General features: G+C 40.2%; 1 protein-coding gene across 1 annotated transcript in view; it reads right to left on the reverse strand.

The window, feature by feature from the left end:
- LOC135207770 (inositol polyphosphate 5-phosphatase OCRL-like) overlaps positions 1-20073 on the reverse strand; it is a 117447-nt gene that overhangs the window by 62808 nt on the left and 34566 nt on the right. The window contains 1 exon segment of the mRNA XM_064239594.1: positions 8671-8872. Within this exon segment, the coding sequence (XP_064095664.1) occupies positions 8671-8872 (202 nt within the window).

A 20073-nucleotide genomic window follows, 5' to 3' on the forward strand; every position in this document is an offset into this window, starting at 1 on the left:
AGAATGTTTAGGAATGTAGAGGTAGTTAGAAGAACAGTCAGTTAAAATAGAGGTAGATATGGCAGTGGCAGATACTGATTGCAGACAAGGCCATAAAAACTATTCAAAAACAATATGTATAGATGAGAGCACTGACCTGACTGAAAATCAGGATGAAACTAATGTATTGTAAACACAATAGAATATTGTGAAAAAAAAACTTGGGTAAAAATGTATAGTAATGATTATGATCACGAGAAATGCATGAACATTTTAAAAAATGAATTACAAAAAATTAAATATGAAACAACATAGTTTGAATAACAAGTGCAATCAGCTACTGATCACCATTTATCTACACAATGTTCTAAAAAGAAAAAAAAAGGTTGAGATAAAAGTACGGGTAATAAGAGGTTATTACTCCAGCTAGTAGTTTTTCCATGTGAAATGTCTGTACTACTTCCCACAAAACTTATGACCTTGGGTGAATTAAAATTATTGAAAAGACTACAAAAAAGAACATGAAGCAATGCATCTCAAACAAAATACTCAGTGGATGGAACAGGATAGCAAGAATTCTGTGGTATGGGGGGCCCTTAATATAATAACAGATTTCATGCAAAGTACTGAGCTTTGGGTGCAGTACTCAAAACTATTTCAGCAGAAAAATTATTTGGCGACATAACTGGTATCAAACAACCTGGGGCACATATTCCATCAAGTAAGCAATTGGCTAACGAGCCTATACGAACTATGTAGCTCAAGTCAGCTTCTTTGACTCGACCAATCCACGCTTGATATTGCACAACTTTACAAACCAATCCATGCTTGATATTGCAAAACTTTACATGTTACTTCCTGATTTTCACTTACATGCATTTTGCAATGTTATGGAATCTAATTAATATACTTCTATAACCTAAAAAGATGACGTCACGTCACTTGAAAACAGGGTGAGGAAGATGATGAAACTTCCAAAGGTACTGTTCACTAAGGCAAAACTTTCCACTCAAGGCCATCACTGCATTTGCTCGAGCTGTGACTGTAATGATGTGCAGACAGTCTGGATGATGGATAATCTTGAGTAGAAGAAGAGCATCTGGAAAGACTGGACCAGTGTCTGTGGCAATCTTAATCCTTAATAGTAGTAAGGCCTATGGGAAATGGTGAACTCGGATGTCTAGGGCTAGTTAGCAGATGATCAATATGTATAGGGGGTGCAACAACTCCATGATAACACCACAAATTTAACAATTTGTTTTTTTTAATGCAAAACTGAATTCCTTATATGGATATACCTTTGGCATTAGCCGATTCAGTCACTGATACTTGGCAACAAGATAGGTACATGATGGTAGGCAGGCGAGTGGCAAGGTACCATCCACTCACCTGTCAGTAACTCGATTATTCTTCCTTCAGCTACATGAACAAAACTTGGGATGGCTCTAGGTAGAATGATGATAAAAAGACTTCAGGTCTATATATACTGACGAAATATACAAATTATCTCATCTTAATTTGCTACAAGAAAATAACCTTCACTTTCATCTGGAGACTCACCCCCTAAGGAGGGAAGTTTAATTACACTGAATAACACTGGCATTGTTCTGAAAATATTAGAATCTGAGGTTAAAAATTTCTGCCACATTCAGATCAGTCTGTGCCTAAATTAAGAGACTGAAGTGTTAGTCTGTCAAAAGACAGAACTGCCAGCTCCCAGCCAAGTACATTAAGCAGGGGAAGGCTGGTGCCTGTAACTTTCTATACAGCTGCTTCTATGGAAGGAGCTGATAGGGTCCTGTGCCAGTGTGGTTCACCAAGCTGAACCACTCTCTATGAAAACTCCCAGTTTGAACACGTTAGACCAGAGCACTCAGATGGGTGCCAGGTTGTGTAATTTGCTTGCATCCAAACCCACAACCACAAACACAGCAACAACTGCACAATTTGGGAAGGGCATAAAGGGATGAAAAAGACTTGTATCCCATCTGTCCCTAACCCAACCTAAACCTATGTGACAAGAGCCTGGCATCTATAAGTGGCCTCTTTTTATGAAATAAAGAAGGAATCAGCAGGGCTGGTTCTTTCATTAAACCTAGCCTGTGTTCCACCTAAATGGGATTGCTACTCCATACCATATGGACCAAGCAGACACTAAATCCAGACTCTTCCTTTGTTAAGGAAACCTTGAGAGATTGCTCAATGCTGCAAGGTCAGGAGGTGATGCCAGGCACCCCTTCCACTTGATAGGCACTTCCAAGAGAGCAAAAAACACAGGAGTGGCAACCCCAAAAGGCTTGGTTGCAATAACTTTCAATACCCAAAAGGCTTGGCTACAATGCCTTTCCATACACCAAAAGGCTTGGCTACAATACCTTTCCATAACCCAAAAGGCTGAGGAGACTGCATAGACAAAGTGTCCTAACTATCAGAAATCCTCTTCTCCACTGCCTGCTCACTTTCTTCTTAAGAAAGCTTAGAGAAGAACAAGACTGATCCTTTGTACTGAGAATGACTACTCTCAGACAAATTTGTCAAGAGAAGAGTGTAGACACAAGAATACATCTCAGGACAAAATTTGCCCCTACTCTGCACTTGGGTCCAAGGGGATAGTCAAAGCCTTTCCTCCCAATATCAACAACCTCCAGAACTTTGCCTTCTCATCTGTAAATGAGAGTACAGTGATAATCAAGTCAGCAAGAATATTCATGCCATGCAATGAGGACTTCAGCCATTCAGCACTTAAGACTGCAAAAAGAGGGGTATTGAAGTGGTTGTATAGTAATTTAGAAAGATACAAACCCACAATTGCACTAACAGCTATGAGGCATTGTGCAGCAAGACTGAAGAAAGGAAGCAGAAATGGAGGTAAAGGCTAAAAAGTGGACGTGGCACTACCCCTGTACAAGAAGAATCTTGAAAAAGAATCTGGAACTGCCATTAAAACAGCAGGCATAGTGGCTGAGGTGGATGCAGTAGACATGTTGGAACGAGTAGATACAATGGATATAACTGCAAAAGCAATTGCAGTAGGCATTCCAGCAGGCTGAATGGAAGAAAAAGTAATCAGCTGGCAGAGATGATCTTAGAAGACAACAGACACAGGAGAGATGATTACCAGTATGTCAAGTAGCTACAATACTTCTCACAAAAACTAACAACCTGAGGAGAAAATTTGTCAAAATTGGCAGTTTTCAAATAAGCACATTACCAATGAGTCAAAATTGGCAGTTTTTCAAGTAAACACATTACCATACAAAACTATTTATAAATAATAAGCCAAGGTACTCATATAAAGCTGCCAAGGTTAAACTTGTAGATGACAGAAAATTATTAACACACTTCTAGCAGAGAAAAATGTAAGAAAGGAATCAGAATGCAGATGGTTACAATCAAAATAAAATGATTGGTCAATAAGAATATGAATGAACTACACTCTTTCAAAACTGACAATGAAAAACCTGGTGAGGTTCTCCTAACTAGATTGTCAACACATGATCAATGACAGGATAATTACCAACAAAATGGCAAACATGCATAGACAATCTCTCTGAACTCTTCTGTTCCTTTTGTCAACAAGACATAAGATAGTGTGCTGGGGACATTCAAACCATGAATGAGCACCTAACAGACTGATGGATTAAAATCACTTGCCCCTTCGAAGCATATACATTTGTGATCCCACACAAATCTACAGTAATATTGATCATCCTAAATCATACAGCACTTACAAAGCAAAACAACTGGTTTCAGTAAGCTGAAAAATGAGAAGTTTAATATTTCCTAAAACAAGAACTACAAGCAAAGAGCCATCACTGAGAACAGCATTAATGACATGCAAGAGCCTGTTCAGCTTCCCCATATGTGAGGTGGCTGAAAATCATCATTAATATCTTTATTCCTCTCATGGGTTGGTCACTGGTCATTAGTGTACACAACAATGTTTGTATGTACAGGTCCAAATCATGGTGTAAACAACAGTTGTTTATGAGTCATTGTTCTAAAAAAGGACTAGACATTTTTCATTGTCTGTGATTAATGGTAAACATTGATCATTGCATTATAAATTACCTGTCTTTTCTTTTATTCCTTAACTAAAGTGAATTTGATAAACTGACAATTTTTATCAAATTTTAGAATTTTTGGTATCTCTCACTTCAAAGACTTAAAGACTAAGAAAACTGACACTTTCTCTTGTGAAATGAAATTATAAACCATAATAATTTTGACAGCTACAGTCTGATGAGCTAAGAAATCCAGTGATATCAAATGCTACAAGCAAAATCTGAATTATTATTGGCCAACAAAAGAAATGTAAAACACATACTGTTGGCACTACAGGCTGATCAACACTGGGAGTGTTTCTCTTCTTCCACATACTTCAGAAGCCATATAAGAGGGGTCAAAGCATGTCGAATAAGCTGCTTTCTGTACTCATTACTCTCAACATATTTTACCTGTTTTAATATTTTACCTGTTTTATTTCAAACATGGGAAACACACAGCCTATCATTCAGAATAGTTAGCAAAAATGCAAGAAGCAAATGAATTTGTATATAATATCCAAATATAGAATATCATATGGAATTTAAGCCAAAGGCCAAGTGCTGGGACCTATAAGGTCATTCAGTGCTAAAATGGAAATAGACTGTAAAAAGGTTTGAAAGGTTAACAGGAGGAAAATCTCACAGTAGCACTATGAATCAATTTTTAGGAGAGGGAGGAAAGTATGATGGAATAGAGAGAATATCCAAATATGAAGCTATTGATCAAATGTAAAATATATAATAGAAAATGATACTACAGCTGGATATGCATGAATATAACTAAACATTTTTAATGCCGAAGCCACCGCAGGCATCCTCATGTCTTTATCTTGAATGAACATACAAAGTCATGATCATCAGACAAAAGAATAAGATAAGAAGAATGGGGTCTTACCCAAAATTCATAAGCCTGCTTCTTGAAGATATGATGATCATAAAATCTCAAAATCAGTTAAGACAAAAACAATTCCATGCTTATCAAAAAAGGGAGACTATAATGACTATGGTCAAGAGAACTGAATGACTAAGCTAATGTGAGAAGTAAAGGGTTATCAGGTTCTAATAAAACATTATGTACCACTATGTACCCCAAATATTTTTTTGGCAGAAAGCAATTGGCAAAGCAAATTTGACACAGTGATGATCTACTTAAGAGGAAAGGAAAGAGTATTTATTTGGCCCCCATCAATCTTTTATACAATCCAGTCACGTAGAAAAGCTAAGCAATTAGCAACTTATTATGTAATCGTGCAGTTCTTTGCAAGGACTTCACAAAAGGTTTAGCAATTTGGTCTATGTAATATCTCCCACTAAGCCTTAAAACAATCTGGATTCTCAAAATGTTGACAGAAACCTGGAATTAGTTCCAGTTTCTTAATAAAAATTTTGAAAACAGATGCACGAGTAACATAAAAAAACTGGTAAGATAAATTATAAAAGCACTGAACTTGACGAAGTCAAGTGATACCCTTCTACATATATTCCCCGAATCAAGGCATACAGAAGAACAAATTAAGGCTGTGAGGTGAAGGAAACCTTGAGAGTTGAATTATGTTAAAAAAAGATATATGAAAGTAGCCAAAGAATATTTGATATACCTGAGAGTGACATGAAAGTCATAGACTAGGCAGGCGACCAGATACAGAAATGAAAAACCGAGTAGAAAGCTAGATTAAGGGGAAATTATTCATTTCCAGAAATCAGAAGGTAGAAGATCCTGCACCGCAGCAAAAAAAACTTATACACTATGGTGCAAGTTATGCATGAATTACACTCACCAATTTGTAAATAGTACTGTGCTTTATGAGCAAAACCAATGAGAAATTAGGAATTCTACTCATAGTATGCAATTAACAAGAATATAACTCCATGATGTCTATATCAAATATTACAGAATAAAGCAATGGTTCCCAAACTTGGCCATACCAGGACCCTCAGGTATGAGGAGTCCAGTCGAGGATCCCAGCCAATCAAAAAGTTATCATTACCATACTGGGATACTTGGGGTGAGTCACTAGACTCGCGACAGTGACTTGGTGGTGAAGGATGGAGTTGCTACGTCGTAATTAATTTGAAATTAATCTTATGATATAAATAATACTATAATAAAAGATGTGCAAAGCTAGCTTGCACACCGAAGTATCAATAACACTGACATAGAATGACAGAGTCGGTGATGTATATTTTTTACCGTAGCATATATGTTTGTTTCTGGAGTTGGAAAAAAAAGTAATTTTTCAGCGTGTCATGGACCCCCTAGGGCAGTGGTTCTTAAACCCTAGGTCGCGACCCAAAGTTGGGTCGCCACGCAATTTTATTGGGTCGCGAAGGGTTTGCAGAAAATTATCATAATATTACTTATAAAGACAATTTGTAAATCTATGTAGGCTTGGATCTCCATGGTTGATTTGTGCAAAATTTTGGGTTGCTGCCAAAAAAGGTTAAGACCCACTGCCCTAGGGTCTTCTGGACCCCCAGGGGTCTGCAGACCTAACCAGTTTGGAAACCCCTGGCCTAAGGTATACATTTGAAAATCACTTTTAGAAATCCTTTTTTAGGCATTGCTTAAGAATAAATGATGACCAGAAATATGTTTGATCACCCTGATTTCACTCTGGTCTGCCAGGAAGGTCAGAGCTCTGCCTCTTGACACCAAGTACCTCTGATCACCACCACCTCATCTCTAGACAAGATGCCAGAAAGAATATAAACTGTAAGAGTGTTCAACCAGAGGTTGAGCCACAAGTCACCCTGTCTCCATCGCAGAAACCTCTGCAGCAGAAATTAAGAACCTTTTGGTCACAACCACTTCAGCCGAAGGTCATTCATCAACCAGTAGTCATACTTCAAGTACCATGTGGAGTAGCCTTGCATCCCACGCAGCAGAAAAGGAGTTTGCTAGATCTGCTGAAGGTAAGGGAAACCTCCTAGACCTGCAAATGAGGGAATTCACCTCCCCACAATACCATAGAAAGCTGTAACCTGGAAATCAGACTAAGGGCTTCGCTTCAGAAGTGGGACTGCCGGTCCGAAGCCATGGTAGCCTCACCAATATTACTATAGTATTCAGCTCACAAAGGAGCAAAATAATCTCTGAAAACTGCTACTCCAGCTTGTCCTGAAAGGGTTTGGGAGGAAATGGTCCATCCAGAACTATGACATCCCTATGCGCACAAGCTGCTCCTTCTTCAGCCAAAGAAGGAGAGACAAGAACTCTAACTCTATGGCATCCTGGTTCCTGAACTAGACAAACCTCTCACTGGAAACAAGACATGGGACCCAGCCAAGTCACTGTCAGAACCCAATCTGAATGAGCAGGCTGTCCCTCTACTCTGATACTCAGTCACAACTGAGAATGAAGGTAAAGGGGAAGAATGATCCCTTACACCACTCCTTTTGCTCTGGTCACGGCCATGCGATAAACCACGTAGAAATGACATGGAAGAGTTCCTTTTTTATATCTCTCTTGTGTAGGACTGCTCTATATGAGCATGCTTTGGAAAGCATGAACACTGCAAGTGTGGAAAAAGTACAAGTTCCCCTTTAGAGCTCCCCCAAGAAGGCTGATAAGGAATAGCAACCCTGCTGCTGCTAGCACACCTCTATATGTAAATGAACCTGAGGGGCTATGATAAGAAGGGTTGTCCTATGCACCTGCCTTCCAGTCGTCATGTGACTGCTACTCAAGCAGAACAATTAAAATACATAGCCTTGGCATAGTGCAAGGCCAAGCACTCACAGTGGATCGAGGTAGGGGCTGGCTCAAAGTCTAAGAAGGTGCTGCAGCACTAGCTCTTAAAAAAGTATAACAATCACCGAGCAACTCATACTCAATTCATTGTATCATCTTGTTATATTCTTGTTTAGCAGGTGTAAATTAAAACCTTATGTGTAATATAGTACCCATAATTTACAAACATGATTCAGTAGAAAATGTGACTTCCTCTTGATGCAATGAAAATCATAACTGACTCTTAAGGGGCCACGAGAAATATGATATGATAAATACAAGCAGTGCGGCACTTATGGCAGACTCGGTTAATGGCGATCCAGTTTTATGAGACTGTCTGGCACCATAAAATCAGCAATTTTTCTCGCTATACTGCACCGAGTTCCAGTTATCAGCACCAATGCATACCTAACAGAGGTGCCACTAACTGGTTATTGGTGCCAAAATCAGCACTCTCAGTGCCATTAATCATAGAATTTTTGGTTAATGGCGATTTTCACTTATCATCAAGCCTGTCGGAACAGAACCCCGCCAATAACAGAGGACTGCCTGTATGTATACATAAAGACTGTATGGAATATTTGTTATTTATAGTGATACATATCAGAGTGGCTGAGATTTCCTCTTCCATGTAAATAAAGCAACATCTGACTAATGAGCATGATGTAATGAATAATAACCAAGTCATGGCTTCCTGAATTTTCTGTATCAAAACTATGATTGCAAAATACATGTATCAACACTCAAAATATAACGATCTAATAAGTATAATAAAATGAAAGCTACTACAACAGCAGCTCTAAAACTCTGTCATACAGATGTAGCACTCATACTAACTGACAGAATCTTATAACACCTAAACTTAAAAAAAAATGTTTAATGAAAAAGTTAATCTAATGACTGTACCATACTCACCAATCTCACACTTAAGACTGTTGTCTATCGGAAGAACTTGTTCAATGCTTAAATCAATAGCACTATGGACCGGAACACGAGCTGTTTGGAAAATAAGGAGAGCCTGCTCTCCACCTTGTTTAGCTTCCTGTGTTGCAATTTCAATTAAAGCAACAACACGAGTTGTCTTAATAAATTCCTGCACAAGGCCCGCCTCAACAACCTGAGAGTAATCTAGTTAAGGAAATAATAAAAGTATGCAGGAATTCCAGGAAAATATTTTGCCAGCAATATAAAAATTTCCTGTATTTCTTTATATTTTTCTGTTTCTTATTATATAAATACTAATTTTACTCAATCTTCAAGCTGCCATTTCCAGTTGACAGTCTATCCATCCTGAAATAACAGTAACAAAGAAATTGTTTTTACTAAGGGGTATATATAACCCAAAGCAAAAGAATCTAGAGAAAAAAAAATACATACCCTGCAAACATGATACGTATACAGGGGGTCCTCGGTTAGCGACGTTGATCCGTTCTTAAGATGCGTCGTAACACGATTTCAGCGTAAGTCGGAACATTGAAAAATACCACATGATTTAATGTAAATACCTATCAATAACAACGATGAACAATTCCTTACCTTTATTAATTTGATTGGCTTGCACACTGGAGAGGAAGCTGCGGTGTCAGAGACTGGGGGAGGTTAGTGAAGAGAAAAAGAACCTCCAGAAGATGAGGCAGATTCTTGAGGAGGCAGAAACATATACTGAGCTGAGGGCAGGTGATTCTTGAGGTGAGGCAGAACATACTACTGATCTGAGGAGGTGATTCTGAGTGAGGCAGACTACTAGATGTTGGGGCAGGTGTCTTTAGGTGAGGCAGAACCTACAGAAGGTGCTTGGAACAAAAATGGTTTACGAACCAGTCCTCAAACACTGCAAGTGTCACCCATGCCTTCTTGTTGGACTTCCAAATTACTGGTTAGTTGACCCTTCCAAATGCCCTTGAGTGCCCTTGGATTTTCAGCCTGATACACCAACAAGGGCTTCAGTTTGAAGCGCCAGCAGCATTACCCCCAAGAAGTAAAGTTAGCCTCTCCTTGTGGCTTTATGACCGGGTGTCTGACTTATCCTCCTTGGCGATGTAAGTGCGGTTAGGCATACGTTTCCAAAACAAAACCTGTCTCGTCTACGTTAAACACTTGCTGAGCAGAATAACCCCCCTCCTTAATTATCTCAGACAACGCTTTAGGAAATTCACTCGCTGCTTTCTCATCCCTACTAGCAGCTTCACCTTGCCACTTTAAGGTTATGGTAATTGGCCCGAGCCTTAAATCGCATAAACCAACCCCTACTAGCCACAAACTCTTCACTTTCACTTCCCTCCCCCTTTTCTTTTTTCAACGCTTCAAACAATCTTTTCGCTTCTCCTGAATCACCATAAGGCTGACTGGATACGCCGTTGATTTTGGTCTTCCAACCAAAGCACCAATAACCTTTCCATTTCATTATTAGACCACTACGCTGCTTAGTTATCACTGTCGCTTTCATAGGAGCAGATCCTTTCACATGTTCAACGATGCGTCTTTTATCTTTCATAATGGTAGCAACGGTCGAACGGCTAAGGCCAAGCGAGCGGCCAATGTTTGTTGGCGTTTCTCCCTTTCTCAGATCGCTTTATAATGTCCAACTTTAATTTCCATGGTGATGGCCTTTCGTTTTCTTCGATGCACTACCATCAGAAGAGTTTTCGCCTTGCGCTTGGGAGCCATAACAAAGAGCAAAAAGTTACAAAAACGATACAACACGAGGGAGAGAGAGGCAGTGTAAACAAAACAACCAAAATGGCGTATGGGCGAGGAATGAGCGTAGCGAAGCGACGCGTTCCTCTCCCCCACAAAGCGTTTATTCCACCCCCGTGCGCCCGGAAACTAGTTCGCGTTTGTTTATGTCGCTTACGACGCTAAACCGCGTAAGACGGAACGACGCAAAATATTATTTTTTTATATTTTTATGGGGGCGCGTTCGTAACCACGAAACATCGTAAGTCGAGACCGGCGTAACCCGAGGACTTACTGTACATATTTTTATAATAAGGTTTTATGTACACTTACCAAGCATCCTAAATTCAAAATTTGCAGTAACGCGGCTCTTGCCAAGGGGGGGATGACAGGCCCGTCCACTGCAACGGAACGTGGAAAGTAGCCGTATGGTGTCATTCTTATTTTTGCAGCAAAGTCCATGAAAATTCAGAGGAGAGGAGCCAGGGCTCTGATTTAGTAATTATTTGGTACTATAGTGGAATAATGTATGTTTTATGATGCAATAACCACCTATCACCATATATGTATATAAAAACTCATTTATTATGAAAATATTTTTATAGTACGTATAAGTAACTTACCAAGTAATTACTTGGCTGAATCCCACATTGCAAGGGGGTGGGATGAATGGACTAATCTAATTCAATGCATTAAAGAAATGTTATTACTGAACTAAAGGAGTGGCTAAAACAGACTCAGTGTTTGTCGCTTGCTTAGCTGGTAAGAGAGCTACAGCAGGAGATGCTGCCTCTGGTGGTACTCAAATTAACCTGTAGTGGCGCAGCAGTGGTCTGGGAATCACTACACCAGTGGGAGTCTTGCAACAGGGGATCTGCCTTACTGCTGATAAGACATAATACAGAAATATTTTATGCCCTTGCTCTGGGCACAGTACCATAACAAGACCAGAGAACAAACCTGTCAACAACTAGAGAACAAACCTGTCACCATTCAACATATATCAATAATAAAAATCATTAACCTACCAAATAACTGGTGGCTCCTCCAGGTACCAAGTAACCCACCCCCACCTCCTCAAAAATCTGACATCCTTACCACAAGGAGAAGAGAAATAAGAGATTGTGTTTCTCCAATGCTTTCTCACCCCATATCATGCCATCCACCCCCAACGGACCAAGGGTACTGCAATTTTCGAATACTGTTTCCATACCTTTTAAATAGTGTGATGGGAAGACAGACTTGCACCTCCAATAAGGTAACTGAAAGATAGATGAGAGCAACAAGTTATGCTCAAAGGAGAGGGAGGTGGCTATTGCCCTGACCTCATGAGCTCTTGACTTGAAGCAACGGGTAAAGATCTGAATCCGGGAGTGTGCTTTGGATATCAGGTCTCTAATGAAGAACAAAAGGGAGTTCTTAGATAGCGGACGAGAGGGAGTCTTGATAGAACACCAGAGGTTACTAGAAGGACCTTTGATCTTCTCAGTCCTGCTCAGATAATACCTCAAGGCTCTGACTGGGCAAAGGACTCTTTCTTCTTTGTCTGGGCCAGGATATCCATTAAGTCCTTGATATGAAAAAAAGTGAGGCCATGGTTTACTAGCATCTTCATTCCTGGCTAGGAAGCCCAAGGCAAAAGAGCAGACTGCATCGCCTTGGGAGAATCCTACTCTTTGTCTATTGCATGTAACGCACTCAGGTGTTTAGCCGTGGCCAGGGCTACTATGAACAGTTTTTTCACAAGAGGTTCTTGAGGGAAGTGGACTTAAAGCATTCGAAATGAGGGCCTGCAAGCCACTTAATGACTAGATCCAAGTTCCAAGATACCACTGCAGACTTCTGTTTGGATGTATCAAAAGACTTCAAGAGGTCATGACGATCTTGATCAGTTGAAAGATCTAAACTACTACGCATAGCCTGGTAATGTTTAATGGTGGACAAAAGAAAGGTTCTTAGAAGTCCTCAAGCATAGAAGAAAATCAACAGTCTGGGCTATAGACATTTGAAAAGACAAGATGTGATGTGTGAGGCACTATCTAATGAACAATGCCCGCTCTGACTGGGAGACATTACAAGTAAACTAGCGTCTACACCTTGCAATAGCCTCTGCAGCTGCTCTTGAAAAACCTTTCACTCTGACAAGTTTCCTGACAGTCTGAAGCCTGTCAGAGCGAGATTGGACAACCATTGGTGGTATTCCCTAAGTGTGGTTGTCTGAGTAGCCACTATCTTTAAGGAAGCGACCGCAGGATATCTACCCCAGAAGATGAAGAAGGTCTGGGAACCATTCCTTCTGGGCCAGAACAGAGCGACGCGAGTCAGTGAAAGCATTGCTGCCAAATGCAAACTTGTTTTGGACTTCCCTGACCATGCTGAAGGGAGGGAAGGCATCTGCCAGGATGTTTAATTTCCTTGAATAAAGCGAGTAACCAGGGTCACTTGATTCCAGTGAGCACAATGAAGTTTCCTTTGTAGCCTGGCAGAAGAGAAAAGGAACCAGTGCCCTCGTTTCTTGATATATGACAGAGCCATAGGTTGTTCGTCCATGAAAAAACGAAAAACTTATTCCCGAGTATTATGAATCAACCTTTACACTGATGTGAAGGTTAGTTTCCACCTGGGACCATGTCCCAGAAACCTCTTGATTCCTTAGCAGGGCTGCCCCCGCCCAGATCCAAAGTGTCCGAGTAAAAGGCTAGATCAGAGTTTGAGGGAGAAGGGATCTCGCCTAAGAAAATCTTCCTCAGGGATCCACCACTTGAGGTCAGATTTAATCTCTTGAGTGATGGTAAAACAACCGAGTCCGGATGAGACTTCCTGTTCCAGTTGGCTTGAAGAAGAATTGGAGGACGCTCGTGTGCAATCTACCCAACGTGACGAAGGTTATGATTGATGACAGAGTCTCTGGAACACTCATCCATTGACTGGCCGAACATGAAGAAAGAGAGAGGAACTTGTGAATCATCTGTATGCCAAAGTCGACTCTCTTGGGGGGGATGGAAAACCCTGAGAAGCTCGAGAGTTGAGAATCATACCCAAATAATCTCGTGTCAAAACCAACTGGGATTTCTGGAGATTTAGGAGAATTCCTAGCTCTTGCATTAGTTGTCGAGTGAAGGTCCTTAGCTCATTTCTCCTACGACTAAAAATCAAGTGCATAAAGCAGCTTGTTGTTATTTTCTAGTTATACAGTGGTCCTCTCGTACCAGGCATCCCCCCCCACCCCCCCCCCCCCATAATAGTTAGAATCTGTGAATAGTTGGAACCCCTATAAAAATGCTAAAAACAGCCTATTTTGTAGTTAAAACTTAAGAAAAAACCCACTAAAAATTTGTATACTTGGTTTTTTAAGTGTTTCATTACAAAAAGTGCATCTTATGATAAAATTGATTAAAAAAATCATGAATTTCTGCATATTTCTCAGAAAAATACTGTGAATAGGCGAATTTTCCTCGAATAATGCGGGGAAATGTTCCCAAGAGAAATCCGCGAATGTGAGAGTCCGCGAATCAGGAGAACGCAAATACGGGTGGTCCACTGTATAACCAGATTCAGATAGTGTTCCACAACTACCAGAAAGTGTACGTATTTCATAGCCTTCAAGCAAGTCGAGTCTCTTCTTTATTCATTTGTTATTATTCAAATTCAGATTATAGATAATTTGGCTACTTGCAGTCGCCAGGAATAGTTTGTCATAAAAAATCATTATCGGATGATACGCCATATTTTTTTTTAGCTAAAACATTAGCATTTATGAAGTCTACCGGGCTTAGGCTACGTGCAAGTTGCCGATTAATCATTGTCATAAAGAAGTTCTTGAACGTAAAACCATTCAATTAGGCTAAATTCATTGCATTCATGTATTGTTCACTATGTATAGGCTATTCACAAGCCACCAATAAATAATCACCATAAAGTAATTACCAAATGTTACACTATCACTCTAGGATAAATTTGCTTATATGTTCTACTTACCAACTGAAGCTATGTGCAAGTTGTCAATTAATAGATGCCTAAGAAGAAATTCTTGATGTTATATCATTCATTTAGACCAAACTTGCTTTTATTACTTGTTACCAGCCATAGGATATTCGCGAGCCTCCGGCAAATAACTACCTCAAAGTAATTCTTGATTGTTACACCATACCTTTAGGCAAAACTTTTGCATTTATGATTTCTTATTGGGCCAAGGCTACGTGTAAGTCGCCATATAATAATTACCTTTAAAGTAATTCTTGAAGGTCAAGGAATTCTTTTAGGCAAAACATTTTGTAATTAGACCAAAGCATTTGTTTTGTTCATTGAACCTGGGGTACTTATCATTTTCCTTGCAGAGAACTCAAAAGTGTGGGGGGTTGAAATGTAGTGAGTTGCAACAAGTGTTTAGTTTGGTTGAGGGGGACCTCAGGTGGATGTGTTCTTGTCAGTCAAGTTCGACTAACAGTTTTGCTTCAGCAGTACTTTGGAACATTACAGAAAAGGGCCCACATGGCCAGCATACAAAGGTATTTCCTGTATGTAGGCAATCGTGAAGTCTCCACATCCAAGAACCTAGACTTCTCCCTCCAGCATGCCTGGCAGTGCGGACTGAAGCGCAGGCCACCAGTCTACTAGTGGGGTGCGTGTAATCAGTTACTGGATTTAATTACTTTGAGTTCTTGAAAATCCTAACAATGATTCTTCTGAGTTAATCGGTTAATTGTAAATTTATATTTACTTATTCTTTTATCACTATTTAGAGAATAAAAGCACACTGCTCTACAGTATTCGAGTCGAATTGTAAAATTAGTACTTTTGATATAAATTTATCACTATTTTTTTAAGGTAAACGTACAATTACATCATCTTAAAAACACATATCTGAATAGAAATACATATATGAAATACTACTAATGTTATTCTGACATTCTATGCATAATTTATATGCCTAGATGCCAGAATCTTGTACAGCTATAAATCCTAAATTAATCGAATTAAAAAGGCTGGCATAGGTATGGGTATCACTTAGTATCCTTAAAGGATATTATTATTATTATTAATAGGGGTTAGTTTTTCAGACCTCTGAGTCTCAAGTAGACTCTTCTCGGGCTGGTTCCTTAAAGGATATAAGGGAGCCAGGTGTGGGAGCACACAAATAAACCAGGAGTTTGTGAGTCCGCTGACTGGATGTACTGGAACTGGTGCCTGGCGCGCGGAAGCAAGAACTGGTTGCAAGGGCGCCAGAGTTGGGAGTACAGGAGCCGGTACTGATCTCTCTGGAGTAGGTGCCTCAAGACAAGACTGGTGTCTAGACCAATGTTTCTGGCACTTGAATCCTTGGAAGAGAACAACAAAGGAGAAACCCCATGGAAGTGCCGGCAGCTGAGCAGAGTGAAAACAGAGAGATCCACATCATAGCTACGTGAGAGAAAAGAGGGTGTGCATTGGTATCCCTGTAACACTTGACTGGTAACGGAGAAGCGGGAGCCGCGCCATTATGTGTCTTTCAATGGCCAAGATGAATCCAAGAAGCATCTACGACTGCCGTGATCTGAAGATCTGAATCCAAGAAGGTTTAAACAACGAGTGGCGCATCCAATGACATGCCTTTTCCAACGACAGTCAGTCGAAGCCTGGGATCTATCAATAGCATTGATAGAAGGGGCAGTAACCTGTGGGCAAAACCTCATCAGCCTCCCTTGGATCTCCAAAGTATGTCTTCTCCCTGGTGTAAAGGAGCAGGACAGTGACCTTTGTCTAAGAGGCCAATGGGAAAGGAAGCCTTTTCCCCCCACTAACACAGCACTTGAGCGGAGTACGTACTACTATATCCAATGACATGCCTTTTCAACAGCAGTCTGTCAAAGCCTGGGAGGGATCTAGCAACAGGACTGACACTGGGGCAGCAACCATTGGGAAATTGGGAAAAACTCATTAGCCCCCCTTGGACCTCTGGTATGTCTTCTCACTGGTGCAGGGGAGAGCGACAGTCTCCTTCGTCTAGGGGCGCCAACGGACGGGAAACCATCTCCTCCATTAACACACCACTTGACACTGTCGCTGGAAACCTTCTCAACTTATCTATGAGAACATGTAAGGACGCCCTATCTCCGATACTGAACTTGCAACTAAATTAATCTTCCTGTCAAACTTAGAATTAATCATGACACGAGACTGACAATGGTATCAGGGTCAGAGGCATGGGAGCTGAGCACAGGAGTCTGTGGAGGAATAGGAGGACTGAGGATAGAAGAGAGATTATGTCCAGAGGTAGAGGGAAGAGCCAGACTAGAGTCTGTCTTAAGCTTAGAAGAAGAATCTCTACTCAAAGAGGCCCTACTTTTCACACAAGAGGCTGTCTTCCTAAAAGCCTATTCTTCTCAAGTTATTAAGGTGAGACTCGAGCATCTTTTATCTATCATCATCTCAATACTTGCATTCAGGACAACTAACCCTCCCCCTCAAACATACTATCTCCGCACTTAGTGCAACAAGGCATGTGGCATGTGCACCATAACAAAGCTGTTAACTGCTAGTCTTATAGCCTTTGCTACAATAAAGAAGACTGGAAGCTCTAAACAAATCTGACATAGCTAAAAAAAAAAAAAAAATAAATAAGCTAACCGTTTAAAATGAAAAGCAAATCAAAAACAGGCAATGGCGCAAAAAACACTAAAGTTAGTACATCACTGACTTCAGTAAGAACAACCGACGAATCATGAACCAGGAGTGCAGATACATTTGTTGGTAGTGCAGCATAAATAATAACACGTACAGTACTGCCGCTGCCACATTCCCATTGCAGTGGATGGGGGCCTGTCACTCCCCCTTCTTGGCAACAGCCACAATACCATGAATTTTGAATTTAGGATGTTGTGAGAGCATAATTGTTATCTAAGTACGTAATTACGTACTTGGTAAGTCCCTTAAATACAAAGTACGTACAATTTATATTAGTACGTACACTGTAACCAAACACTGACCAACTGCTCTTTTTTATCGATTAGCACCAGTAACGGTCACATCACTTAAATTATTGCACAAAAGCTAATTACGCAACACTTACACTTGTATAGCAAACATAAATCAACATAAAAATATACATATCAAATCAGCTGAGATATGATCTTGAATAAAAAATAAAAGAAGCAATTATTATTCATTTTGTGCATAGTCACAAGCAATGTACAAAAATCACAAAATTCTTAAGTACGATTTGTATTTTATCCAGGTATACAAACCAGTGCCTTCTATGCACGAGTACTCCTCAGTCGCAAGCTGGAATCAGTTACTGACATCTCGTAAAACGTTAGTTAACTGGAGTAGGTGAGTGAGTGGGGAAGCCCCTACTCACCTGCCATCATCAAGAACTTTCTAGTTTACCATTAATGACTACATGGGGTGGTTGAGGTGGGAATATGATAAAAGGTTCTGGTTCATATACACAAATTACTTTAAAAACAGAAAATTAACAAAAAATTTATTATTTATTACCTCTCTATTATGATAGCTGTATTCCCACCTGATGCAGGAACACATCTATCATAATAGAGAGGTAAGATTCATCTGAAAATTTGTTCTCCGTCTCAAGGAATACAAATCCTTACCTTTTATATAGAAGGGCTCGTTTTCCCGTAAAGGGGAGGTACAGCTGTCCGCTTTGCAAGACAAGCCATAAGCCAGTCTGACTGAAGCACTCTTGTACCTCGCATAACTAACAAAGCTGGTGCAGACATTCTGACCCAAGAAGTTGGGCCCTTTTTATGGAGTACTCTTGGCACATACCAGGCCTAAAAGTATCTTCTCCAGATGACTAACAACAAAGTCCTGGAAGGAAGAAACTAAGAAACTCTTGAATCTCTTGTTAAGAAGTGACAAGTTCTAAGTTTTTGCCACAACTCAGGAATGAACAAGAACAAGAGAGAAGAGATTCCCAAACTTATGAGTGCTGGACAAGGTAGGCTAGGCCATGCAACTTCATCTAGGATGGTAAAACAATGAAATCTCAGTCTGAGGCCTCCACCAAGTGTTCATATGGCTCCTGAATTAGGCTGCATTTCACTCAAGAGATCAAAGCTCTTGAGGAAGACAAGATTGCTCAAAGCTACTTACTAGCATAGACAACTCAACTAAAGCACAAATCTGAAGACCTGACACCAAATATTGTGAAGGTATTTCACCACATAGACTTAAAGGAGCTTGTTTTGAAGACAGTCAACATGGAAGTCAGCAATCTGCTGAACAGAAGCACCGATGAGTGAAAGAATCCTTCTATGACAACTATCACAGCTGGCCATTAGACAAATAGTATTGGATGCAGCCGGGCAGCTTCAGCAGTCTTGTATAAAATGACACTCTCTCAAAGGATCTGCTAGATAACCCCGATGTGTAACTAGATGGCCCCAAAATGATCAATAATACCTCTAAAAACATGTGGATGACAGGCAATAAGTGTCTTGGATGCCTCAACCAAGAGAGCCCGCAAACCTGGGAACCACTCGGCATGGGGTCAGTGAGGAGTTACCAGTCATTTTGAGCCCCAGGGTGATTAACACATGGTTGATCACTCAGCATCTTAGACTGAAAAGAGGAAAAGCACAGACTTCCAATTTGTCCAAAGGGTGCTGGAAGGCATCTTACAGGGCCACACAGGGATCTGGCATGGAGTAGCAGAACACCAAGAACTATCCTGTTTAGCCTCATGGTGAAAAGGCTGATAACAAGTGTCCTCCAAAGCTCAGAGTGCCTTCCTACCTCATAAGGAGCAGAAAAACTACTCTGTCCTACCACCAGCCTCCGCAGCGTGATCTTGATCTTCCAAGATAATTCTCCTGCCAGAATATACAGTACTTGGCTGACAGCTTAATATCACGGCGAACTGCCCACCATGCACCTGCCTCACCAACTGACAAGAGGTAAGGGGAAACAGTGAATCCTTTTATAAACCTAAGCCTCTATGGAAGTCTGGTACAAGATAAAAGGATAAAGAAAAAGATAATCAATTAGTATCAGTAAATTCACAGAAGTAACATCAATGAAAAATACTAGATAAATGAAACAAATGAATGTTCATTCAAAATACTTACATTACTTTTAGAAGTGCCATTCAAGCTTTACAGTATCTATTTGTTAACCTTTTAGATCTATGATACCTTTGGTTGAGGAATTTTAACCTTAAGTTACAACACCTGGAACTTATTAGTTCTTCATTTGAAGTTGACTGTACCAAAAATATCATCCAATTTTAGCACATACACTGTTAGATAAAATATGATATTTTTATTTTAAGATAAATTTTTAAATATACTTACCTGGCAGTTATATACGTAGCTATATTCTCTGACGTCGTGACGTCACGACAGACTTTTCGAAACTCGCGGCAATCGCCGACCATCGGTCAGGTGATCGTTACCTGTACGCCCTCTAGATAGTTACCTGGAAACCCCATATTTTCTCGCCCTCTAGTCTCTTGAGGGGAGGTGGCGTGGGTTTCTAATTGTATATAACTGCCAGGTAAGTATATTTATTTATCTTAAAATAAAATATCATTTTTAAATATGTAACTGACCTGGCAGTTATATACATAGCTGATTGACACTTTGGAGGAGGGTCAGAGACAGGCAACATCGTTGTAACAAGGTAACTACTTGATAGGTAACC

This window comes from Macrobrachium nipponense, chromosome 34 (assembly GCF_015104395.2).
Source record: "Macrobrachium nipponense isolate FS-2020 chromosome 34, ASM1510439v2, whole genome shotgun sequence".
NCBI lineage: Eukaryota > Metazoa > Arthropoda > Malacostraca > Decapoda > Palaemonidae > Macrobrachium > Macrobrachium nipponense.